Source organism: Ictalurus furcatus, chromosome 6 (genome assembly GCF_023375685.1).
Source record: "Ictalurus furcatus strain D&B chromosome 6, Billie_1.0, whole genome shotgun sequence".
In the NCBI taxonomy this organism is placed as follows: domain Eukaryota; kingdom Metazoa; phylum Chordata; class Actinopteri; order Siluriformes; family Ictaluridae; genus Ictalurus; species Ictalurus furcatus.
The window spans coordinates 1-27,500 of record NC_071260.1 but is presented as its reverse complement, the minus strand read 5'-3'; the positions used below and the strand labels follow the sequence as shown (position 1 = coordinate 27,500).

Genomic DNA, 27,500 nt, shown 5'->3' with positions numbered 1-27,500 from the left:
TGTATATTTTAGAGTTTAATGGTGAAATCTATTTCAGGACCTTTAACTTGAGTTCTCTCTCTCTCTCTCTCTCTCTCTGTCTCTCTCTCTCTCTCTCTGTCTCCTCAGGTACATGTTTGAAGGAGGGACGAACTTTGGTTACTGGAACGGTGTGTCATTAAAATCATATTAAAATAATCATCTTCTCCATCTTTTTAATCACCCTTTCTCCTGAATTTGGCTACTGTACAGATTAGCCAACCAGGGAGGGTGAAGTCCTACAGGCTAACGCATGCTTCATCTGTGCACACAACTGCAGCTCATGTTACATCACTAAGCAGACAATAACACATGGAGAAAAGTGCTAGCTGCCTTCTTCCACTTACATGAGCTAATTGTTAGGGTTAGCACTGAGTAAGTGTGAGGTTAGCGTAATGCTATCATGAGGTAAACACTAAGATAAGCAGGAAGTTGGTGTTGGCATGATGGTGATAGTACTGTGAGGGAAGATAGCTGATATAGTGAATTGAGTGTGATTGGGGCACATAATGTGTTTTTATGGTTACTTGTGTTTATTTACTGTTTAGGAGCAGATCATGATACAAGGTACCGTCCTGTAGTGACAAGTTATGATTACGATGCTCCATTATCAGAAGCTGGAGATCCGACTGACAAACTGCTGGCCATCAGAGATGTCATTAAAGACGTATGAGCACAAACAAATACTGTTAGTGTGTTAATGGCATAAGTAATTGTCATAGAATATCATTGTCACACACACACATATATTTTTTAAAAGTATAAAGCCCTATATTTTAATATTTTCAGTTCCGTGATATTCCAGTTGGGCCGATGCCTCCACCTTTACCAAAGATGGCGTATGGTTTTGTGATGCTACAAAAGGTGAACATTTTTTAACTCCAGATTAATAAATACACTAAATAAAAATGATAAATAAAAACAGAGATGGTTGTATTAGATATTTTTTATTTTTATAAATGTGATCTAGATCGGTAATGTCAGTGGTTTGTTGGAGATCTTATCACCTCAGGGTCCTGTCAAGTCTGAAAAGCCACTGACGTTTGAGGAGATTAAACAAGTAAGATTTGTCTGTCTGTCATATTCATATATATTTCCTCCAGGTTCTCTTTTGTCTGTGGGATTTTCTGCAGGCTTACCCCTTGTTCATGGGGGTTTAATATCTTGTCTGCTGGGGTTACCCTCAGCGGTCTTGCCTTGTCCATCGAGGGGTGGGGGTGGGGGAGTGTGGTTCATCTGGGGAAAAGGATGGCTAAGCAGTCAAGCAGTGAGTAGTTGGACTTCAATGAGCAGCTCAGATTTTCAGATGAAAATCCTCCCTTTACTCCTAATTTAGACATCAATTATCTCTAATGACAATGGTAAAGGAAAAACTCTCAATTAATGTGTTGAAAGGAGGTTCACACTGAGCATCAATGTGTTATAAGATTGCAATACAGTTTTACATTTAAATCTACAGTATCCTCTGAAGAATTCATGAAAATTGGGTGTAGGCTGTTTATAGTAAGTGTAATCTTTAGGCTGTCCGAGTGGGACCATCCACAGCAATCTCACAGTGAACTTTAGTCTTTTGTCCTATAGTGATTTAAGTAGATGTACATTGTGCACAAAGTGGGACTTAAAGCTGTCCATGAACACGTGAGTGTGGGGTTTAGGGCTAGGGCCCAACCATCCTGGTTTACAATAACTTTCTATGCCCACAAATCCTCCAGATCGGCGTCTTCACCTAAGAGAAAAGTTATTAACAGAAAGCTTGACTAAACAAATAGCTCTTCCATACTCGCTAGCATCCAACCTAGACAGCAAAGTTGATTATATTCTCTTTTAGTATGGCATGGCTTAGTAACATCTGCACTGTACTGCACTATTGATCATCATGCTGCTGTATTGTCTGGTAGAAAAACCATTTAAGTCAGAGAAATTGGTGTTTGACCAATCAGTGATCTGCACTGTTTATAGTTCCGTCCTCATGCCCTTGTATGGTATCAAATTGAGCACAAGTACTTGGTTACAGTGTGACTCACTCAGTAATTTATATATAGAGAAAATATGGTATCAGAGTGAGTTTATGAGATACGACTTCTGGCCCCAGATCATCAGGATTGTAGGGATGTAAAATCATGATCTTCGAATAATAAATCACACACTTTTACCACATTCTAGTCAGACTGTTTTGAGAGCTTTGGGACTGTATGGTGTTAAAGGTAACACTCAGGAGAACAGCAAAAGTCAAAAGCAGCTTCAGAGTGACTTTGGTAGAAGAGGAACGAGCCCTGGCCATCTGACCACCAGCAAGAGAGCAGAACATGGACTCAAGATATTCTCAATAAACACTGACTTTTGGTGTCCACTCCAGTGATGTCTCCTGTAGAAGAGCCAACTATGAGGAACCCAGTGTCTGACCCCAACACTGCTCTGATATCTTTATATTATTTAACATTTAACTATCAGGGTTAAGTACTGATGTATCCCTATGTTTGGTCTGTTTTATTTGGTGTTTAAATAACAATATAGTACTCATTGATGGTTAAGGATGAAAAGATAATGGTTATCATCTTTCAGTCATGTTAGTTGAAAATCCACACTTTTATAAGCAACAAATTTGATATAATTGGACCCTCACTAATTTTAGTTGAATACAGCTCTATAGTAACAATACTGTACAGTAACTTTGAGAATAACTTTTTGAATTATGGATGTGTGTTGACGTACATTATATCTGCTATAATAAATAATATTGTAATGTCATTTCAGTACTATGGCTATGTGCTGTATCGGACACGATTGCCACGGGACATTCCGGATCAAACACCACTGATCTCTCCACTAAACGGCATCCACGACCGAGCCTACATCTCTGTGAATGGCGTGAGTGTGTATAAGTTTATCAGAGTGTGTTGGTGAAAGAACTTGCATTATTTAATGTGTGTGTGTGTGTGTGTGTGTGTGTGTGTGTAGATGTATCAGGGTGTGATGGAGAGAGACATTACATTGGTGATAAATGTGACAGGGCGTGAAGGAGATCAGCTTGACCTTTTAGTAGAGAACATGGGCAGAGTGAACTTCGGCCCCAAAATCAATGACTACAAGGTAAGAACATGTCAATGTATTTAGAACGCAACAGGAGTGAGTGAGTGAATGAGGGAATGAGGGATTGAGAGAGCGAGGGAATGGGTGAGGACTCAGGGAGTGAGGGAGTGAGCGAGGACCGAGGGAGTGAGTTAACCTGACAGTTGTCTGCTGTATACACATTTTTCAAACAGGGCATCTTGGGAAATCTGATCCTGGGTAACGACGTCCTCTCGGATTGGCTGATTTTTCCTTTGGATATTGATGGTGTGATTGCGAGGAGTTGGCTGCAGTTGGGACAGAAGTCAGATGGGAAAGAGGATGGAAACACTGGACCTAGTTTTTATTCTGGCACTTTAAAACCCAATGGTGTCTCCAGAGACACTTTCATCAAACTTACTGGCTGGACCAAGGTGCGTTAAATCCTCTTATGATCATCACCAACCAGCCAAGGATCATTAGTTTTACCGTTTATAACTAATGCTAATTAACATAAGTATTGAATTTGTTAAGTACAAGGTGGAGTGTGCTGTGGATAGTGACTAGTGTATTAAAGTAGTGGCTCAGTGGTTAAAGCTTTATGATACTAATCAGAAGGTTGTGAGTTCAAATCCCAGCACCTTTAATGGTTGGCCTTTAACTGTCCAGCTGTATCCTCTCAGAGTCAGTTTCTATCAAAGTGTAAACTTAGTTGTTAAATGTTAATGTAGTAAAAAAGGCAGACTACTTTTTTGCAGTTAAAACCCATAACATGTAAATATAAATCACTCCTATGTTTCACAAATATTTACACAGAAATACATGTATGTTGGCCTGATGGTGTTAACTGAAATTTGAGTTTGATATTTAAATGGAACCGAGTGACAGGCGATCTTTTGTTCTCCACACATGTGTGAGACATGGAGCTGTGATCTCAGCTATGGTGACATTTAAAGAAATATTTCCTCAATTCTGTGCAAATTAGGTATGACAACAATCTATTCTAATCTTTATTGAGAATTTGATTGTGCATGTGTTTGTTTCAGGGTCAGGTGTTCATTAACGGTGTTAATGTGGGTCGGTTCTGGCCAGGACGTGGTCCTCAGCACACGCTGTACGTTCCTGCGTCGTTAATCAGTGCCACGTTAACTAACAACATCACCGTGCTGGAGCTGGAGAAAGCAGCCTATCACAGACAAGTGGTGTTTACAGACCGCCCACAACTCGACAACATGGCTGTGTGAAATATACACACACACATGCTTCCTTACACAATAATGTAAGAATATTGTATTAATATCAGAACACTGTTTTTGAAAGAGCAATAAAATTTGGAAATATGACTCATTGTTATATAAGAAATATTAAATATTATAATCACACACTGAGTATGTGGTTTATCAGCTCCTCCTGCCATATACATCTCTGTAGGTGCACAAATACTACATATTTTCGGTTTTTCTTCACAGCTCTCGCAATGTTTCTGTCATCAACTTGTTTTCCTTGGCCGACCCGTTCGGTGTCAGTTGCTCAGTACACCAGAGGTTTCTTTCTTTTTCAGGACATTCCAAATTGTTGTATTGGTTATGCTCAATGTTTGTGCAATGACTCGGATTGATTGATTTTCCCTCTTTTCTCAGCTTTAAAATGTCTTGCTTTTCTCCCACAGACAGCTCTCTGATCTTCATATTGGTTTATCCTTTAAAACAACAAATGCATTCTTCACAGGTGAAAATGAAGTCTACAACCAAAATTAGATGTTCAGAGCTAATTATTTTTTTAAACAGTCAATCTTACAGGACACACCTGGGCAATAAGAAACACCGGTCAGTCACATGTTCTAATATTTTTTTCTCGCCTAAAAATTGGTTGGTCTGATACAAAATGTGCTACGTTCTGTATCATTGAACACATCTACATATAAATGCTAGGAAATCAAGTCAGAAATCCTAAACTCATCTCATCCATCTTTTGATCACGAACCCAAATGTCTTTGACGTATAGCAAAAACAAATGAATGGGCCTTGCCGTTCGAGTAGTTTCAGAGGGGACTGAATGTGTATGTGTCACAGATATGATGAGCTGAAGTGGAGAAACAATATAGTCTGAAAAAATATTTGCAAATAAAATTAAGTTGTGATTATATGTAATATATTACTTATACACATTAATTACTGTGAAGCCCCTAATTCAGTTATGATTCAAAGAAATGTGATTTCTTTGATGGCTTTGACCAAAATCCTGCAGCAATGTGGAATTATAAACTGATTATATAGCGACAAACATTTCTTAACTTGTTCAAGTACATAAAATGCTAAATACACTTAACAGACATAACCCAACTTGATAAAGTACTAAAATCTTAAGTGCAAGATTCCATGTTATTTGCTAGAATTGTTTACAGAGATGTCTGGTATTTGTTTATGGAAAGTTCTGGTAATTCAGACACACTAATGGCAGGTTACTAGTGACATCATGAACCTAATAATCAGGTTGCAGGAAAAACCTTTTAAAGCAGGTGATAGAGAAGCTGCACATGTGAGTGGATCTGTAGTCAGCATGAGACGCACAGAGGTTCTCTTCCTCCTTTTACCTTGGTTTACACAGCTGCTTCAGGTAGAATCTTCTTTTAAAAAATAGTTTGCTATTTGAATGCTTTTGCACTTTTCTCCATAATTGATTGGGGTGGGCAATGGTTTGTACGTTACAGCATTCCATCGGATCGGAGTTCAGAAATACGAGATACAGGAGTAGTTACACAGGTAAATAAATCTTTACCATCATATTTATTTATATATTTTACCAAATATTTGCCAACAGGTCTGTAATGAGAATTGTACCGTATAACAATCATCCAAACAAGGTTCAGCTTCCTATTTTTTAAATACTGACATTCAGTTTAGTTTTATTTGTACAGTGCTTGTAACAATAGATGTTGGATGTAGGTTTATGTTTAATTCTGGTGTATAGATTGAATATTTAACCTAAATCCATAAGTTTTTTTTTGTTTTTGTTTTTCTTCATATTTCTGGATTATGATACTGTTTGAGTTTGTCTCCACATTACTTATAAGAAAATGAAAGAACTGCGATGGACACAATTATGGACATCAATGACTATGAAGGTAAAAAAAAAAAAAAATTTTAATAAAGTCTTCAAGCATCTAAAAATACTTTAGCACCATGTTAATGTAGCAGTATATCATAAAGGTCCTGTAGCAGATTATTATAAGATTATTTTTTTGTAGTTTTAAAGAACATGGGTTAGGGTTAGTTTTATAATTTTATATCCTGATTGACATGTCTTTATTTAATATATAGCTGAAATACAAGGCTGTAGTTTTTACTGTTTGTTGTAGCGGTGGATGCGATGGATGGAGTGAAACTCAGAGAGGGTGATATTGCTGTCTCCAGCAGAAGTGAGAAAAGCTGTTTTGCCCAAAGCTGTTTATGGTCCAGATCCGTAGATGGACACGTTTACATCGCATACACACTCTCACCCAAGTACAGTAAGTTACTTTTCCTTTCGGAAAACGCACACACACTCTCTCACACTCTCTCTCTCTCTCAGTGACTCACTATACGGCTCTTCTAAATTCCCGTTCTTTAGCTGAAGCGGAACGCCAAATTATAAAGCAAGGGATGCATCTGATTGAGAGAGACACGTGTGTGCGCTTTGTACCCAGAACACACCAGAGAGACTTCCTGGACATTCAGCCTAAAACTGGGTAAGGAAATAAAAGATCTTTTAAATTCATGTGACCTTACAGTAATAAATTAACATACATGATGAAAGAAAATGTGCATATAAGGCAAATAAACTTGAATAATTCTTAGTAAATTTTTAACATGTATGAAACCATAAGTGCTTCCTGGGATAGGCTCCAGGTTCCCCCGTGACCCTGAAAAGGAGTAAGCGGTTGAAGATGGATGGATGGATGGATGGATGGATGGATGAAACCATAAGTGAATATCGGTGGCACTCTAATGTGTAATGTGTGTTAGGTCAGGTTCATTGCGTGTTCATTACAGGTGTTGGTCATACTTGGGTTCAAGTGGAGGCAGACAGACTCTCTCCTTGCAAAGTCCGGAGTGTGTGAGCTCTGGAGTTGTTTCTCATCAACTCATGCATGTGCTTGGATTTGTACACGAACAGTCACGTGCTGATCGTGATAAATATGTCACAATCATGTGGTCCAAAATTTGGAAAGGTAAACAGACACCCACACATACAGAAATACAGTGTTAGCACTTATATACATGTAAAGGGTTATATTCAGAGTTGGTGATTTAAAAAAAACTTTTGTGGACTTTAAACAAACAATATTATTCATAAATGAATAGTCTTTTTAAATTTAAACTTGTCCTCTAATGATATTCCATAGTGTTTTTGAGTGTATATACAACCACAAATCTCATTACAGTTGCACAATTTGTGCTACCCTGAGCATACACAACCTATTATAAAGCACAGGAATTTCAGTCAAAACTAACAACTTTTCTTAAGTATAGTGAACGATTCTACTGTGTACTTTACATCTTGCAGCTGTAAATTTAATCAAACTCAAACTTGATCCTGTTTTTGGCTTAACTTTCAAAGCTAACAACTAAAAACAAATTGTATCAGATACTATACGAAGAATCACATTGTGTACAGGTATGGAGGAAAAATATACCATAACGCTGTACTAAACGACTCCACAGTGTCGTGTCTCAGTTATGCATGATTCTGACTTTGAATGTAAGCACGTTTTTCTTGCACACTGGCATTAGTTTATGAATCTGAGTAATCAATATAGTGAATTAAAAGTGCGGTAAATTAGTATACCTTCCATGCACACATTACGATTTCATGACCTTTATTTAGTATCTTGTGGCTTCATTAATTTGTGTGCACAAGTATGTCAGAGTACAAATGTTTGTTTTTTGTTTGTTTTTTTAAAGTAAAATAACAGGATATGCTGGATCAGCTGCTATTTTTGAACAATTATTGTGATAATTACAAGTAGGACAATTATATGTGCAGCAATATATTGACAAAATACTAAACTCAGTAACACTTCTTCTGTGGCATGCTCAGTGATATGTTTGTTTTGCAGATCATGTAAGGAACTTTGGGAAGTTTAAGATGAACAACATGGACATGCCTTATGATTATGGTTCCATCATGCACTTTGGAAAGTATGCTATTTATTTTGTGTCTTGCGGTAGTGAATACAACTGATTGCACATGCTGTATTGTATTGAATTTGTTTCTAACCTCCTTTAAACCCTTTTTGGTCATACATTATTATTTAACATAATCATAATAGTAATGAAATAATAAAAATAAACACTATAATGAAACTTAAGGTCACATGACATGAGAAAAAGGTGTCCAATTCGAGAACTGAGCCTAGAAGTTATGAATGTATGACCTCATTCTTTTATCACACCATTCACTGCTTTTAATGCTTTTAAAGTTTCATAACATCATAAAACATGATGTCATAAAATATGAGACAATTTAAAATGAGTGAAAACCTTTCATAACCACACAATATTTACATTTTATAATATACAAGTGCATAAAGGTTCAAAAGTGCAGTATTTTTTTCCCCTGTGTTTGCAGGTACACGTATTCTGAGGATGGTGATCCTACCATTGTGCCAAAACGAAGCTGGAACATTAAACTGGGACAGAGATTGGGTCCAAGTGAACTTGATGTCATGAAAATCAATAAACTCTACAAATGTATTTAGTAATGCAATTAAATGTATATAACAGAAAGCAACAGAAAGCTGATCACAAACACTTTTTTAATTATTGTTTTTAATGCTTAGCACTATTCATAACTAATTTATTAACATTAAAGTAATTAACCATTAAAGTATGTATTTTAATTTTAAATGTCTGCTCTGAACCTGGCATGTTATGTTTGGAATCATTACATATAAACATGCATTAATTAATATAAATTATTAAATGATATACTTTCCTTGGTTAAAAAATATGGTTCCCTTCATCTCAGTGGCATAAGGTTTTGTAATTTTTTCTACATTATCTATGTATACACACAAAAAACTGCTTGATTTGGTTGTTCTGAAGGTATGTTTTAAAAAAAAAAAAGTCACACTCATGGTGTTCAGGGTCATACTGACCCCACATAGAAAATCATTGGGAAATGTGAAAATACGAGTTTATTTTTCCATTTGTGAAATAAAATCAACAAATCCTAAATAAATCTGAAAATTTCCACACAGAAATGAAGGCCTGATAGTAGAGCACAAATGCAACGTAGAACAGACATGCTCACTCTCTCACACACACACACACGCACACACAGAGAGCTGTGACTGCCAAAGAGCATATGTGTAGAATTTGGCAACACAGATATGAAGGGGTGAGACCTAATACACACACACACACACACACAGTGTTCACTCTTCACTTCTGTTCATTTCTCCATATTACTGTTGGTTTTATTTACATATTATTTAATTAATTTCTAACTTATAAAGTTAATTTTTATTAAATAATATGCAATCTGACTCTAAAGGGTTTTAGAGGGTTTTTGGACCATTTCGGAGGGTTTTACAGATTCAGAGTGTTTTAGGGTTTCGGAGGGATTTGGAGGGTTTTAGTGTTCAGGAGGCTTCTGGAGGGTTTCGGAGTGTTTTAGGGTTTCAGAGGGTTTTGGACTGTTTTGGTGAGTTTTTCAAGGGTTTTGATTATTAAGAGGGTTTTTGCAGGGTTTCCAAGTGTTTTAGGGTTTTGGAGGGTTCCGAGGGTTTCGGGGGGTTTTAATGTTCTGGAGGGTTTCGAAAAATTTTAGGGTTTCTGAGTTTTTAGGGTTTTGGAGGGTTTCGGAAGGTTTTTGAAGGGTTTCTGAGGGTTTTAAACTTTCAGAGGGTTTTTTTTTTTTTTTTTTTTTTTAGAGTTCGGAAGGTTTTGGAGGGTTTAACTGTTTTTGAGTTTTTAAGGTTTTGGAAGGTTTTTGAAGTGTTTTGAAGGATTTTAGGGTTTTGGAGTAATTGGCGCCCTACGCTCTCGGCACTCGAAAGTATTGGTGCGCTACACGTCCGGCACTCGAAAGTATTGGCGCCCTATCCGAATTTTGCCACGCAAGCACCACTCACATTTTCTTCAGGAAATGTTCCGTTCTAGTTATAATTATTCTTCTTCCACTTTTTTTCGGCGCGTAACTAGTCCCGCAGTTTTTCTCGGAATTCCACGGGTGTGAGGTCAAATTGATTGGCCTATTGAGGAGAGGTGTGCTATGACTTTTGGAACCAATCGGAATGTCGGCATTGCTGGTACGGAAGCTCAGAGTCGGAAAATGTCCCATAGACTTGCATCGAGTTGCGAAAGTATTGGCCCTCTAAACAGAAAGCTGTAAAAGTATTCCTCGGTACACATTCGCTTGTAAAATGTATTGGCACCCAATCTGTTCGGCTCTCAGAAGCATTGGCACCATTTCCGGCCGGTGCTCAAAAGTATTGGCACCCCGTACGGCCAGCTCTCAAAAGTACTGGCACCCTTGACGGTCGGCTCTAAAAAAGTATTGGCGCACTACACGGCCGGCTCTAACAATGCTGGCGCCCTATCTGTCCGGCTCTCGAACGTATTGGTGCCCGTCCCTGTTTTGCCACCGCAAGCACCACTCACATTTTCTTCAGGAAATGTACAGTTCTAGTTATTATTATAATTAGTGGTGCTTGAAAAGCACTACTATTGTTCTCTTGCATACTTATTATAATTATAATTATTATAATTATTCTTCTTCCACTTTTTTTTTCGGCACTTAACTAGTCCCGCATCGTTTGTCGGAGATCGACGGGTGAGATGTCAAATCGATCGGCTTATTGAGGAGAGTTGTCCAAAAATATTGGCTCTAACAATGCTGGCGCCTTATCTGTCTGGCTCTCAGAAGTATTGGCACCCTATCCGGCTGGCGCTCAAAAGTATTGGCACCCTGCACGGCCAGCTCTCAAAAGTACTAGCGCCCATGACGGTCAGCTCTAAAAAGTATTGGTGCACTACACGGCCGGCTCTAACAATGCTGGCGCCCTATCTGTCCGGCTCTTGAAAGTATTTGCGCCCGTCCCTGTTTTGACCGCAAGCACCACTCACATTTTCTTCAGGAAATGTACCGGTCTAGTTATTATTATAATTATTCTTCTTCTTCCACTTTTTTTTCGGCGCGTAACTAGTCCCGCACCGTTTGTTGGAGATCGATGGGTGAGGTGTCAAATCGATCGGCTTATTGAGGAGAGGTGTGCTATGACTTTTATAAGCGATCGGAATGCTGGAATTCCCGATACGGAAGCTCAAAGTCGGAAAATTTCCCATAGACTTGCATTGAGTTTCGAAAGTATTGGCCTCTAAACAGAAAGCTCTAAAAGTTTTGCTTCCGTTCACGTTCGGCTCTAAAATGTATTGGCACACAATCTGTTCGGCTCTCAGAAGTATTGGCACCCTATCTGGCCGGCGCTCAAAAGTATTGGCACCCCGCACGGCCAGCTCTCAAAAGTACTGGCGCCCTTGACGGTCGGCTCTAAAAAGTATTGGCGCACTACACGGCCGACTTTAACAATGCTGGCGCCCTATCTGTCCGGCTCTCGAACGTATAGGTGCCCTACGCTGTCGGCTCTCGAAAGTATTGGCGCCCTTAGTGTCCAGCACTCGAAAGTATTGGCGCCCTACGCTTCGGCACCCGAAAGTATTGGCGCTCTACGCGTCCGGCATTCGAAAGTATAGGCGCCCTAATTGTTCAGCTTTAAAAGTATTGGCACTCTACAGTATAGTGCTCAGAGCCAATGGCGTAGGTTTACGCCTCACGCATCGGGCGCCAATACTTCCGAGTGCCTGACACGTCGGGCGACGATACTTTCGAGAGCCGGACGCATCGGGCGCGAATCCTTTCGAGAGCGGGACGCGTCGGGCGCCAAAACTTTCGAGAGGTGATTGCGTAGGGTGCCAATACATTTGAGAGCCGAACATTTAGGGCACCAGCACTGTTAGAGCTGGCCGTGTAGTGCGCCAATACTTTTTAGAGCTGAACATCAAGGGCACCAGTACTTTTGAGAGCTGGCCGTGCGGGGTGCCAATACTTTTGAGAGCCGGCCAGATAGGGTGCCAATACCTCTGAGAGCCGAACAGATCAGGCGCCAATACATTTTATAGCCGAATGTGTACTGAGGCATACTTTTACAGCTTTCTGTTTAGAGGGCCAATACTTTCGCAACTCAATGTAAGTCTATGGGAAATTTTCTGACTTTGAGCTTCCGTACCGGGAATGCCGACATTCCGATCGCTTCCAAAAGTCATAGCACACCTCTCCTCAATAAGCCGATCGATTTGACACCTCACCCGTCGATCTCCGACACACGGTGCGGGACTAGTTACGCGCCGAAAAAAAGTGGAAGAAGAAGAATAACTAGACTGGTAAATTTCCTGAAGAAAATGTGAGTGGTGCTTGATGTGGCAAAATTCCGATCGTGCGCCAATACTTTCGAGAGCCACCCATGTGGGGCGCCAGTACATTTGAGTGCTGGTATAGCATGTGTTAGCATCCTGCTAGCATGTTTTAGCATCAAGCTAGCATGTTTTAGCATTATGATAGCATGTTTTAGCATCATGCTAACATGTTTTAGCTCGCTTTAGCATCATGCTAGCATGTTTTAGCATGATGCTAACATGTTTTAGCATCATGCCAGCACATGTTAGCATCAAGCTAGCATGTTTTGATATGTTTTAGCATCATGCTATCATGTTTTATAGCATTATTATTTGCTAGCACATATTAGCATCATGCTAGCATGTTTTAACATATTTTAGCATAATGCTAAAATGTTTTAGCATTATGCTAGCATGTTTTAGCATTATGCTAGCACACTTTAGCATCATGCTAGCACGTTTTAGTATCATGCTACCATGTCTTAGCATCATGGTAAGACGTTTTAGCATCATGCTAGCTTGTTTTAGCATGTTTTAGCATCATGCTAGCATGTTTTAGCATCATGCTAGAATGTTTTAGCATCATGCTAACAAGTTTTAGCATCATGCTAGCACGTTTTAGCATCATGCTAACACGTTTTACCATCACGTGTTACCATCAGAATAGCACGTTTTACCATCAAGCTAGCACGTTTCAGCATCATGCTAGCTTGTTTTAACATCATGCTAACAAATTTTAGCATCATGCTATCAAGTTTAACATCATGCTAGCATGTTTTAGCATCATGCTAGCTTGTTTTAGCATTATGTTAACACGTTTTAACATCATGCTAGCATGTTTTAGCATCATGCTAACACATCTTAGCATCATGCTAGCATAATTTGATATGTTTTAGCATTATGCTAGCATGGGTTAGCAACATGCTACTGTTAGATACTAACATATGCTAGCAACATGCCAGCTAAGATGCTAAGACGTGCTAGCATGTTGCTATCACATGCTAGCATAATGCTAAAACATATCAAAACATGCTAGTATGATGCTAAAACGTGCTAGCATGATGCTAAAACAAGGTAGCATGATGCTAAAACATGCTAGCATGATGTTAAACTTGATAGCATGATGCTAAAATTTGTTAGCATGATGTTAAAACATGTTAACATGATGGTAAAACATGCTAAAACATGGTAGCATGATGCTGAAACGTGTTAGCTTGATGGTAAAACGTGCAAGGCTGATGGTAACACGTTCTAGCGTGATGCTACAACATGTTAGCATGATGCTAAAATGTGTTAGCATGATACTAAAACGTGCTAGCATGATGCTAAAACTTGTTAGCATGATGCTAAAACATGTTCGCATGATGCTGAAACATGCTAGCATGTTGGTAAAACGTGCTAGGCTGATGGTAACACGTGCTAGCATGATGGTAAAACGTCATAAAAACTATTGGCGTACTACACGGCCGGCTCTAACAATGCTGGCGCCCTAACAATGCTGGCGTCCGGCTCTCGGAAGGATTGGCGCCCTACGCTGTCGGCTCTCGAAAGTATTGGCGCCCTATTTGTCCAGCTAACACATCGTGCTAACACATGCTAGCAACATGACAGCATGATACTAAAACATTCTAGCATTTCGAAATTATAGAAAGTATTGGCCCTCTAAAGAGAAAGCTCTAAAATTTTTGCCTCCATTCACGTTCAGCCCTAAAATGTATCGGCACCCAAACTGTTTGGCTCTCAGAAGTACTGGCGCCCTTGACGGTCGGCTCTAAAAAGTATTGGCGCACTACACGGCCGGCTCTAACAGTGCTGGTGCCCTATCTGTCTGGCTCTCGAATATATTAGCGCCCTACGGTGACGGCTCTCGAAAGTATTGGCGCCCGACCCGTCCGGCTCTCGAAAGTATTGGCGCCCTATGCATCCGGCACTCGAAAGAATTGGCACCATACGTGGGCGGCACTCGAAAGTATCGGCGCCCTTAGTGTCTGGCATTCGAAAGTTTTGGCGCCCTATTTGTCCACCTTTAAAGGTATTGGCACCCTACAGTATAGCATGATGCTAAAACATGCTAGCACGATTCTAAAACATGTTAGAATGATGCTAAAACATGCTAGCATGATGCTAAAACATGCTATACCAGCACTCAAATGTATTGGCGCCCTACATGGGTGGCTCTCAAAAGTATTGGCGCCCGATTGGAATTTTGCCACGTCAAGCACCACTCACATTTTCTACGGGAATTGTACCGCTCTAGTTATTATTCTTCCACTTTTTTTCGGCGTGTAACTAGTCCCGCACCGTTTGTCGCAGATCGACGGGTGAGCTGTCAAATCGATCGGCTTATTGAGGAGAGGTGTGCTATGACTTTTGGAAGCGATCGGAATGTCTGCATTCCCGGTACGGAAGCTCAAAGTCGGAAAATTTTCCATAGACTTGCATTGAGTTGCGAAAGTATTGGCCCTCTAAACAGAAAGCTGTAAAAGAATGACTCGGTACACATTCAGCTGTAAAATGTATTGACACCCGATATGTTCGGCTCTCGGAAGTATAGGCACCCTATCTGGCCGGCTCGCAAAAGTATTGGCACCGGCCAGCATACTGCTAACACATGCTAGCATGATGCTAAAACATGTTAGCATGATGATAAAACATGTTAAAACATGCTAGCATGATGCTAAAACATGCTAACGTGATGATAAAACATGCTAAAACATGCTAGCATGATGCTAACCTGTGCTAGCATGTTGCTAAAACGTGCTAGCATGATGCTGAAGCATGCTAAAACATGCTAGCATCATGCTAAAACATATTGGCAAGTATTGGCTCTAAACAGAAAGCTGTAAAAGTATGCCTCGGTACACATTCGGCTGTAAAATGTATTGGCGCCCGATCTGTTCGGCACCCTATTGGAGCGTATCGGCATTCCCGGTACAGAAGCTCAAAGTCTGAAAACTTCCCATAGACTTGCGTTGGGTTGCGAAAGAATTGGCACCCTACACGGATTGCTCTAAAAGAATTGGCTCCGTATAAGTCCGGCTCTCAGAAGTATTGGCGCCCCATCTGCCCGGCTCTCAGAAGTATTGGCGTCCAATCTGTCTGGCTCTCAAAAGTATTGGAACCCCAAATGGCTTGCTCTGCAAAGTATGTGTGCCGTACAGGTCCGGCTCTAAAACGCATTCCTGCACTACACTGCCGGCTCTATCAGTACTGGCGCCCAATCTGTCCAGCTCTAAAAAGTATTGGCGCCCTACATGTCCGGCTCTTGAAAGTATTGGCACCCTACACCATTGGCTCTAAGAGTATTGGTGCGCTACACAGCCGGCTCTAAATCTATTTCCGCTCTAAATGGATGGCTCTAAACAGTATTGGCGTCCTTATTGTCCGGCTCTCGAAAGTATTGGCGCCCTACGCGTCCGGTACTCGAAAGTATAGGCGCCCTATTTGTCCACCTTTAAAGGTATTGGCACCCTACAGTATAGTGCTAACACATGCTAACAACATGCCAGCATGATGCTAAAACATGCTAGCACGGTGCTAAAGCATGCTAGCATGATGCTAAAACGTGCCAGCATGATGCCAAACATGCTTATCCATGCTAGCATGAGGTTAAAACATGCTAAAACATGCTAGCATGATGCTAACATGTGCTAGCATAATGCTAACACATGCTAGCATGATGCTAAAACATGTTAAAACTTGCTAAAACATGCTAAAACATGCTAGCATGATGCTAAAACATGCTAGCATGATGCTAAAACATGCTAGCATGATGCTAAAGCATGCTAAAACATTCTTGCATGATGCTAAAACATATTGGCAAGTATTGGCACCCCGAACGGCCAGCTCTCAAAAGTACTGGCGCCCTTGACGGTCTGCTCTAAAAAGCATTGGCGCACTACTCGGCCAGCTCTAACAATGTTGGCGCCCTATCTGTCCGGCTCTCGAAAGTATTGGCGCCCTACACTCTTGGCTCTCGAAAGTATTGGCGCCCCATCCCTGTTTCACCGCAGGTCATTCGTAATTGTTCTTCATCCACTTTTTTTTTGGCGCGTAACTAGTCCCACACCGTTTGTCGGAGATTGACGGGTGAGATGTCAAATCGATCGGCTTATTGAGGAGAGGTGTGCTATTTTAACATGACATGGGCAGTTCTAAAAAGTATAGCTGCACTACACGGCAGGCTCTCAAAAGTATTGGCGCCCTCCGCATCCGGCTCTCGATAGTATTGACGCCCTATGCTGTTGGCTCTCAAAAGTATTGGCACCCTACGCGTCTGGCTCTCAAAGGTATTGGCGCCCTACACGACCAGCATGATGCTAACATGTGCTAGCATGATGCTAAAACATGCTAGCATGATGCTAACACGTGCTAGCATGATGTTAAAACATGCTACCATGATGCTTAAACTTGTTAGCATGATGCTAAAGCATGTTAGCATGATGCTAAAACAGGCTAGCATAATGCTAAAACTTGTTAGCATGATGCTAAAACATGTTAGCATGATGGTAAAACCTGCTAAAACATGCTAGGCTGATGGTAACACGTGCTAGCATGATGCTAAAACTAACATGTGATAGCATCATGCTAACACATGCTAAAACATGCTAGCATCATGCTAAAAACCTCTAGCAACCTATCCGTCCAGCTCTCAAAAGTATTGGCATCCGATCCAAATTTTGCCATGCAAGCACCAGTCACATTTTTTCAGGAAATGTACCGTTCTTGTTAGTGGTGATTGAAAAGCACTACTTTTGTTCTCTTGCATACTTATTATTATTATCTGTTCATCTCTCAGAAGTATTGGCACCCTATCTGGCCGGCTCTCAAAAGTATTGACACACTACATGGCCAGCTCTAACAGTGCTGGCGCCCTGTCTGGCTCTCAAAAGTATTGGCACCCTACGCAATCAGCTCGCGAAAGAATTGGCGCTTGACGTGTCCGGCTCTCGAAAGTACTGGCTCCCTATTTGTCCGGCTTTAAAAGTATTGGCACCCTACACGGCCAGTATAGTGCTAACACATGATAGCAACATGACAGCTAAGATACTAAAACGTGCTAGCATGTTGCTAAAACGTGTTGACATGATGCTAAAACAAGCTAGCATGATTCTAAAACATGCTAGCATGATGTTAAACTTGATAGCATGATGTTAAAATTTGTTAGCATGATGTTAAAATTTGTTAGCATGATGCTAACACATGCTAGCAACATGCCAGCTAAGATGCTAAATCGTGCTAGCATGTTGCTAACACAAGCTAGCATGATGCTAAAACATATCAAAACATGCTAGCATGATGCTAAAACGTGTTAGCATGATGCTAATATGTGCTAGCATGATGCTAAGATGTGTTAGCATGATGGTAAAACGTGATAGCATGATGCTAAAACATGTTAGCATGATGCTAAAACATGCTAGCATGATGCTGAAACGTGCTAGCTTGATAGTAAAACGTGCTAGGCTGATGGTAACACATGCTAGCATGATGGTAAAACGTGCTAGCGTGATGCTAAAACGTGCTAGCATAATGCTAAAAGTTGTTAGCATGATGCTAAAACATGTTAGCATGATGCTGAAACATGCTAGCATGTTGGTAAAACGTGCTAGGCTGATGGTAACACGTGCTAGCATGATGGTAAAACGTCATTAAAACTATTGGCGTACTACACGGCCAGCTCTAACAATGCTGGCGCCCTATCTGTCCGGCTCTCGAAAGTATTGGCGCCCTATGCTGTCGGCTCTCGAAAGTATTGGCGCCCTATTTGTCCAGCTCCCTGCACGGCCAGTATCGTGCTAACACATGCTAGCAACATGACAGCATGATGCTAAAACATTCTAGCATCATGTTAAAACATGCTAAAACATGCTAGCATCATGCTAAAATATGCTAGCATTTCGAAAGTTTCAAAAGTATTGGCCCTCTAAAGAGAAAGCTCTAAAAGTTTTGGCTCCGTTCACGTTCAGCCCTAAAATGTATCGGCACCCGAACTGTTTGGCTCTCAGAAGTACTGGCGCCCTTGACGGTCGGCTCTAAAAAGTATTGGCGCACTACACGGCCGGCTCTAACAGTGCTGGCGCCCTATCTGTCCGGCTCTCGAAAGTATTGGCGCCCTACAGTGTCGGCTCTCGAAAGTATTGGCGCCCGACCCGTCCGGCTCTTGAAAGTATTGTCGCCGTACGCATCAGGCACTCAGAAGTATTGGCGCCTGACGCGTCAGGCACTCAAACGTATTGGCGCCCTACACGTCCGGCACTCGGAAGTATTGGCGCCCTACGAGTCCGGCATTCGAAAGTTTTGGCTCCCTATTTGTCCAGCTTTCAAAGTATTGGCACCCTACACAGCCATTATAGTGCTAACACATGCTAGCAACATGCCAGCATGATGCTAAAACTCTTTCCAGCCGGCGGTCAAAAGTATTGGCCTTCCGCCCGGCCAGCTCTCAAAAGTATTGGTGCACTACTAACTAGTCCCGCACCGTTTGTTGGAGATCGACGGGTGAGGTGTCAAATCGATCGGCTTACTGAGGAGAGGTGCGCTATGACTTTTATAAGCGATCGGAATGCCGGAATTCCCGCTACAGAAGCTCAAATTCGGAAAATTTTCCATAGACTTGCATGGAGTTTCGAAAGTATTGGCCCTCTAAAGAGAAAGCTCTAAAAGTTTTGCCTCCGTTCACGTTCAGCCCTATGTATCGGCACCCGATCTGTTTGGCTCTCAGAAGTATTGGCACCCTTTCCAGCGGGGCTCAAAAGTATTGGCACCCCGCACGGCCAGCTCTCAAAAGTACTGGCGCCCTTGACGGTCGGCTCTAAAAAGTATTGGCGCACTACACGTCCGGCTGTAACAATGCTTGCGCCCTATCTGTCCGGCTCTCGAAAGTGTTGGCACCCCGTCCCTGTTTCGCCACCGCAAGCACCACTCACATTTTCTCCAGGAAATGTACCTTTCTAGTTATAATTGTTCTTCTTCCACTTTTTTTTCAGCGCTTAACTAGTCCCACACCGCTATGACTTTTATAAGTGATCAGAATGCCGGAATTCCCGCTATGGAAGCTCAAATTCAGAAAATTTCCCATAGACTTGCATTGGTTTGCGAAAGAACTGGCGCCCTACACAGCCAGCTCTAACAGAATTGCCTCCGTATACATCCGGTTCTAAAAATTATTGGTGCCCGATCTGTCCGGCTCTCACAAGTGTTGGCGCTCTATCAGGAAGGCTCTCAAAAGTATTGGCGCCCTATGTGGCCATCTCTTGAAAGAATTGGCACCCCACATGGCTGGCTCTCCAAAGTGTTGGTGCTCTACGCTGTCGGCTCTCAAAAGTATTCGCACCCCACCCGTCCGGCTCTCAAAGGTATTGGCGCCCTATATGTCTAGCTTTAAAAGTATTGGCACCCTACACGGCCAGCATACTGCTAACACATGCTAGCATGATGCAAAAACATGCTAGTAGGATGATAAAACATGCTAGAATGATGATAAAACATGCTAAAACTTGCTAAAACATGCGAAAACATGCTACCATGATGCTAACACGTGCTAGCATTATGCTAAAACATGTTAGCATGATGCTAAAATATGTTAAAACATGCTAGCATGATGCTAAAACATGCTAGCATGATGCTAAAACTTGCTAAAACATGCTAGCATGATGCTAACATGTGCTAGCAAATAATAATGCTATAAAACATGATAGCATGATTCTAAAACATTCTAAAACATACTAGCATGATGCTAAAACATATCAAAACATGCTAGCATGATGCTAAAACGTGTTAGCATGATGCTAAGATGTGCTAGCATGATGCTAAGAAGTGTTAGCATGATGCTGAAACGTGCTAGCATGACGTTAAAATGTGCTAGCATGATGCTAAAACTTGTTAGCATGATGCTAGAACATGTTAACATGATGCTGAAACGTGCTAGCATGATGGTAAAACATGCTAGGATGATGCTAAAACATGCTAAAACATGCTAGCATAATGCTAACACATGCTAGCATGATGCTAAAACATGCTAGCATTATGCTAAAACATGCTATACCAGCACTCAAATGTACTGGCGCCCCACATGGGTGGCTCTCGAAAGTATTGGCACACGATCGGAATTTTGCCACGTCAAGCACCACTCACATTTTCTTCAGGAAATTTACTAGTCTAGTTATTCTTCTTCTTCTTCCACTTTTTTTTCGGCGTGTAACTAGTCCCGCACCGTTTGTCGGAGATCGACGAGTGAGGTGTCAAATCGATCGGCTTATTGAGGAGAGGTGTGCTATGACTTCTATAAGCGATTGGCGCCCTTGAACATCAAATTCTTTTGCAACTCAATGCAAATCTATGGGAAATTTTTCCGAGTTTGAGCTTCCGTTCCGATGTTTCAGCACCGTGCTAGCACATGTTAGCATAATGCTAGCATGTTTAGCATATTTTAGCATCATGCTAGCATGGATAAGCATGTTTGGCATCATGCTAGCACGTTTTAGCATGTTTTAGCATCTTGCTAGCATGTTTTAGCATTATGCTAGCATGTTTTAGCATCAAGCTAGCATGTTTTAACATGTTTTTGCATCATCCTAGCATGTTTTAGCATCATGCAAGCACGTTTTAGCATGTTTTAGCATCATGCTAGAATGGTTTAGCAAGTTTTAGCATCATTCTAGCATGTTTAAGCATCATTCTAGCATGTTTTAGTATCATGCTAGCGTGTTAAAGCTTAATGCTAGCACGTTTTAGCATGATGCTATGATATTTTAGCATCATGCTACCATGTTTTAGCATGTTTTAGCATTTTGCTAGCATGTTTTAGCATCATGTTAGCATGCTTTAGCATGTTTTAGCATAATGCTAGCATCTTTTAGCATGTTTTAAAACATGCTAGCATGATGCTAAAACATGCTAGCATGATGCTAATATGTGCTAGCAAATAATAATGCTATAAAACATGATAGCATGATGCTAAAACATATCAAAACATGCTAGCTTGATGCCAACATGTGCTGGCATGATGCTAAAACATGTTAGCATCATGCTAAAACATGCTAGCATGATGATAAAGCGAGCTAAAACATGTTAGCATGATGCTAAAACATGCTATCATAATGCTAAAACATGCTAGCTTGATGCTAAAACATGCTAGCAGGATGCTAACACATGCTATACCAGCACTCAAATGTACTGGCGCCCCACATGGGTGGCTCTCGAAAGTATTGGCGCACGATCGGAATTTTGCCACGTCAAGCACCAGTCTAGTTATTCTTCTTCTTCCACTTTTCAGCGCGTAACTAGTCCCGCACCGTGTGTCGGAGATCGACGGGTGAGGTGTCAAATCGATCGGCTTATTGAGGAGAGGTGTGCTATGAGTTTTGGAAGCGATTGGAATGTCGGCATTCCCGGTACGGAAGCTCAAAGTCAGAAAATTTCCCATAGACTTGCATTGAGTTGCGAAAGTATTGGCCCTCTAAACAGAAAGCTGTAAAAGTATGCCTCAGTACACATTCGGCTGTAAAATGTATTGGCGCCTGATCTGTTCGGCTCTCAGAGGTATTGGCACCCTATCCGGCCGGCAATCAAAAGTATTGGCACCCCGCACGGCCAGCTCTCAAAAGTACTGGCGCACTACACGGCCGGCTTTAACAATGCTGGCGCCCTATCTGTCCGGCTCTCGAACGTATAGGTGCCCTACACTGTCGGCTCTCGAAAGTATTGGCGCCCTTAGTGTCCAGCACTCGAAAGTATTGGCGCCCTACGCTTTGGCACCCGAAAGTATTGGCGCTCTACGCGTCCGGCATTCGAAAGTATAGGCGCCCTAATTGTTCAGCTTTAAAAGTATTGGCACGCTACAGTATAGTGCTGAGAGCCAATGGCATAGGTTTACGCCTCACGCATCAGGCGCCAATACTTCCGAGTGCCTGACGCATCGGGCGACAATACTTTCGAGAGCCGGACGCATCGGGCGCGAATCCTTTCGAGAGCCGGACGCGTCGGGCGCCAAAAACTTCGAGAGATAATTGCGTAGGGCGCCAATACATTTGAGAGCCAAACATTTAGGGCGCCAACACTGTTAGAGCTGGCCATGTATTCCACCAATACGTTTTAGAGCCGACCGACAAGGGCACCAGTACTTTTGAGAGCTGGCCGTGCGGGGTGCCAATACTTTTGCTATGCACCAATACTTTTTAGAGCTGACCGTCATGGGCGCTAGTACTTTTGAGAGCTGGCCATGCAGGGTGCCAATACTTTTGAGCGCCAGCCGGATAGGGTGCCAATACTTCTGAGAGCCAGACAGATAGGGCGCCAGCATTGTTAGAGCCAATACTTTTGGACAACTCTCCTCAATAAGCCGATCGATTTGACATCTCACCCGTCGATCTCCGACAAACGATGCGGGACTAGTTACGTGCCGAAAAATAAGTGGAAGAAGAATAATTATAATAATTATAATTATAATAAGTATGTGTTAGCATCATGCTAACAAATTTTAGCATGATGCTAACATGTTTTAAAACATTCTAAAACATGCTAGCATGATGCTAAAGCATACTACTATTATGCGAAAAAATGCTAAGACTTGTTAAGATGATGCGAAAAGATGCTAAAAAATGCTAGCAAGATGCTAAAACATGCATCATCAATTTAGCATCATGGCAGCATGCTTTTCCATCATGCTAGCATGTTTTAGCATCATGCTAGCATGTTTTAGCATCATGCTAGCATGTTTTAGCATCATGCTAGCATGTTTTAGCATTATGCTAGCACATGTTAGCATCATGCTAGCATGTTTTAGCATGCTAGCATGATGCTGGCCGTATAGGGTGCCAATACTTTTAAAGCTGGACATATAGGGCGCCAATACCTTTGAGAGCCAGACGCGTAGGGTGCCAATACTTTTGAGAGCCAACAGCATAGGGCGCCAATACTATCGAGAGCCGGACGCGTCGGGCGCCAATACTTTTGAGAGCCAGCCGTGTAGTGCAGCTATACTTTTTAGAACCGTCCGTGTCGGGTTAAAATACTTTGGAGAGCCAGCCATGAGGGGTGCCAATTGTTTCAAGAGATGGCCAGATAGGGTGCCAATACTTTTGAGAGTAACGACTGAGCTTCCGTTCCGATGTTTTAGCATTGTGCTAGCACATGTTAGCATAATGCTAGCATGTTTAGCATGTTTTAGCATCATGCTAGCATGGTTTAGCATGTTTTAGCAAGTTTTAACATGTTTTAGCATAATGCTAGCATGTTTTAGCATAATGCTAGCGTGTTTTAGCTTAATACTAACGTTTTTAGCATGATAAAACATGCTAAAACATGCTAAAAGATGCTAGCATAATGCTAAAACATCATAGCATCATGTTAGCATGCCTTAGCATGTTTTAGCATTATGCTAGCATCTTTTAGCATGTTTTAGCATCATGTTAGCATCTTTTAGCATTATGCTAGCACGCTTTAGCGTCATGCAAGCACATTTTAGCATGTTTTAGCATCATGCTAGAATGTTTTAGCATGATGCTAGCATGTGTTAGCATCAAGCTAGCATGTTTTAGCTTGTTTTTGCATTATCACGCTTTAGCATCATTCTAGCATGTTTTAGCAACATGCTAGCATGTTTTAGCTTAATACTAGCACGTTTTAGCATTTTTTAACATCATGCTAGCATGGATAAGCATCTTTGGCATCATGCTAGCACGATTTATCATGTTTTAGCATCATGCTAGCATGGTTAAGCATTATGCTAGCACCCTTTAGCATCATGCAAGCACGTTTTAGCATGTTTTATCATGCTTTAGCATGTTTTAGCATGTTTTAGCATTATGCTAGCACGCTTTAGCGTCATGCAAGCACATTTTAGCATGTTTTAGCATCATGCTAGAATGTTTTAGCATGTTTTAGCATGATGCTAGCATGTTTTAGCATTATGCTATCACGCTATAGCATCATACTAGCACGTTTTAGCATGATGCTAGCACATCTGAGCATCATTCTAACATTTTAGCATCATGCTAGCAGGTTTTAGTATGTTTTAGCATCATGCTAGCTTGTTTTAGCATCATGCTGGAATGTTTTAGCATCATGCTAGAATGTTTTAGCATCATGCCGGCATGTTTTAGCATGTTTTAGCATCATGCTAACACGTTTTACCATCATGCTAGCATGTTTTAGCATCATTCTAGCATGTTCTAGCACATGTTAGCATCATGCTAGCATGTTTTAGCATCATGCTAGCATGTTTTAGCATCATGCTACAAGTTTGTTAGCATGTGTTAGCACTATACTGTAGGGTGCCTTTAAAGGTGGACAAATAGGGCGCCAATACTTTCGAATGCCGGACACTAAGGGTGCCAATACTTTCGAGTGCCGCACGCGTATCGTGCCAATTCTTTCGCGTTCCGGACGCATAGGGCGCCAATACTCTTTAGAACCGTCCATTTAGAGCGGAAATAGATTTAGAGCCGGCTGTGTAGCGCGCCAATACTCTTAGAGCCGATGGCGTAGGGTGCCAATACTTTCAAGAGCTGGACATGTAGGGCGCCAATACTTTTTAGAGCTGGACAGATTGGGCGCCAGTACTGATAGAGCCGGCAGTGTAGTGCAGCAATGCGTTTTGTTCTACCATGTTGTTCTAGCATGTTCTAGCATCATGCTAGCATGTGTTAGCAACATGCTAGCACGTTTTAGCATCTTAGCTGGCATGTTGCTAGCACGTGTTAGCACTATACTTGCCGTGTAGGGTGCCAATACTTTTAAAGCTGGACAAACAGGGAGCCAATACTTTCGAGTGCCAGACACATAGGGCGCCAATACTTCCTAGTGCCTGAGGCGCCGGGCGACAATACTTTCGAGAGCCGGATGCGTCGGGCGCGAATTATTTCGAGTGCCGACCTGTCGGGCGTCAATACTTTCGCGAGCTGATTGCGTAGGGCGCCAATACTTTTGAGTGCCGGACAGTTAGGGCGCCAGCACTGTTAGAGCTAACCGTGTAGTGCGCCAATACTTTTTAGGGCTGACCATCAAGGGTGCCAGTACTTTTGAGAGCTGGCCGTGCGGGGTGCCAATACTTTTGAGAGCCGGCCAGATAGGGTGCCAATACTTCTGAGAGCCGAACAGATCGGGTGCCAATACATTTTACAGCCGAATGTGTACCGAGGCATACTTTTACAGCTTTGTGTTTAGAGCCAATACTTGCCAATATGTTTTAGCATCATGCTAGCATATTTTAGCATGCTTTAGCATCATGCTAGCACGTTTTAGCATCATGCTAGCATGACTTAGCATCATGCTAGCACAGGTTATCATCATGCTAGCAAGGATGCTGGCCGTGTAGGGTGCCAATGCTTTTAAAGCTAGACATATAGGGCGCCAATACCTTTGAGAGCCGGACGGGTAGGGTGCGAATACTTTTGAGAGCCAACAGTTAGGGTGCCAGCACTGTTAGAGCTAGCATGATGCTAAGAAAAGCTAGCATGATGTTAAACTTGATAGCATGATGCTAAAATGTGTTACAATGATGCTAATACATGCTAGCATGATGCTAAAACATGCTAACTTGATGGTAAAACGTGTTAGCATGTTGCTAACCCATGCTAGCATGATGCTAAAACATATCAAATTTTGCTAGCATGATGCTAAAACATGTTAACATGATGCTAAAACAAACTAGCATGATGCTAAAGGGTTAGGGGTGGGGTTAGGGGATGCTAGGGGTTAGGGTGAAGGTGAGGGTTATTTCTTTCTTTCTTTCTTTCTTTCTAAGGTTAGGGTTTTACACAAAAAGTCACCAAGCAGTGGCTGTAGTGTAGTGGTTAGCACGTTTGCCTACCACACAAAAGGTCCCTGGTTCGAGACCAGGCAGGAACAAGCTGTGTCAGCTTGCTTATTTATTCATTCATTCATTTATTTATTTATGATGATTTTTTTTAAGGTGAGGGTTTTACACAAAAGCTCCCTGGTCAAGCAGCAGTGCCTGTAGTGTAGTGGTTAGCACGTTTGCCTACCACACAAAAGGTCCCTGGTTCGAGACCAGGCAGGAACAAGCTGCGTCAGCTTGCTTATTTATTCATTCATTCATTTATTTATTTATGATGATTTTTTTTAAGGTTAGGGTTTTACACAAAAGCTCCCTGGTCAACCAGCAGTGCCTGTAGTGTAGTGGTTAGCACGTTTGCCTACCACCCAAAGGTGCCTGGTTCGAGACCAGGCAGGAACAAGCAGATTTATTTATTTAAAGGTTAGGGTTTTACACAAAAGGTCCCTGGTCAAGCAGCAGTGGCTGTAGTGTAGTGCTTAGCAAGTTTGCCTACCGCACAAAAGGTCCTTGGTTTGAGACCAGGCAGGAACAAACTGAATAGGATTGTCAAGTTTTTTTATTTATTTATTTTAATTAATTTATTTTATTTTTAAAACAATTATTTATTTATTCATTGTAAATTTATCTATTTATTTATTTATTTATTTAATTTTTTTTATAGGGTTAGGGGGTTAGGGGTTAGGGTTAGGGTTAGGCGGTTAGGGTTTAGGGTTAGGGTTAGGCGGTTAGGGTTAGGGTTAGGGGTTAGGGTTAGGGTTAGGGTTAGGGGGTTAGGGGTTAGGGTTAGGGTTAGGGGGTTAGGAGTTAGGGTTAGGGTTAGGGGGTTAGGGTTAGGGTTAGGGTTAGGGGGTTAGGGTTAGGGGTTAGGGTTAGGGTTAGGGGGTTAGGGTTAGGGGTTAGGGTTAGGGTTAGGGGGTTAGGGGGTTAGGGTTAGGGGGGTTAGGGTTAGGGTTAGGGGGTTAGGGTTAGGGTTAGGGTTAGGGGTTAGGGTTAGGGTTAGGGGTTAGGGTTAGGGTTAGGGGTTAGGGTTAGGGGTTAGGGTTAGGGTTAGGGTTAGGGGGTTAGGGTTAGGGGTTAGGGTTAGGGTTAGGGGGTTAGGGTTAGGGTTAGGGGTTAGGGTTAGGGTTAGGGGGTTAGGGTTAGGGGGTTAGGGTTAGGGTTAGGGGTTAGGGTTAGGGGTTAGGGTTAGGGTTAGGGGG

General features: G+C 41.8%; 2 protein-coding genes and 2 non-coding genes across 6 annotated transcripts in view; all 4 read left to right on the top strand.

Moving 5' to 3' along the window:
* Positions 1-4,443, top strand: part of glb1l (galactosidase, beta 1-like) — a 13,154-nt gene extending 8,711 nt beyond the window's left edge. For 2 of the 3 annotated variants that reach the window (XM_053626072.1, XM_053626074.1), the window contains exons 9-16: positions 109-149; positions 567-685; positions 808-882; positions 989-1,078; positions 2,773-2,886; positions 2,977-3,108; positions 3,282-3,500; positions 4,113-4,443. In XM_053626072.1, coding sequence (XP_053482047.1) covers positions 109-149; positions 567-685; positions 808-882; positions 989-1,078; positions 2,773-2,886; positions 2,977-3,108; positions 3,282-3,500; positions 4,113-4,310 — 988 coding nt within the window. In that variant the 3' untranslated portion in view covers positions 4,311-4,443. The remainder of the gene's footprint in view (positions 1-108; positions 150-566; positions 686-807; positions 883-988; positions 1,079-2,772; positions 2,887-2,976; positions 3,109-3,281; positions 3,501-4,112) is intronic. The other variant, XM_053626073.1, reaches the window with a different exon arrangement.
* A 1,307-nt stretch (positions 4,444-5,750) lies between these two features.
* LOC128608414 (hatching enzyme 1.2) lies at positions 5,751-11,214 on the top strand. Its single transcript, XM_053626075.1, has 7 exons — positions 5,751-5,828; positions 6,140-6,190; positions 6,425-6,574; positions 6,676-6,793; positions 7,098-7,276; positions 8,165-8,246; positions 8,677-11,214. The coding sequence occupies exons 1-7, from the start codon at positions 5,759-5,761 to the stop codon at positions 8,804-8,806; spliced, it is 780 nt and encodes a 259-aa protein (XP_053482050.1). The 5' UTR covers positions 5,751-5,758; the 3' UTR covers positions 8,807-11,214.
* A 15,067-nt stretch (positions 11,215-26,281) lies between these two features.
* Positions 26,282-26,351, top strand: trnag-acc (transfer RNA glycine (anticodon ACC)). Its single transcript has one exon. It is a non-coding gene; the product is annotated as a tRNA-Gly (tRNA).
* A 102-nt stretch (positions 26,352-26,453) lies between these two features.
* trnag-acc (transfer RNA glycine (anticodon ACC)) lies at positions 26,454-26,526 on the top strand. The gene has a single exon. It is a non-coding gene; the product is annotated as a tRNA-Gly (tRNA).
* Positions 26,527-27,500: the final 974 nt, after the last annotated feature.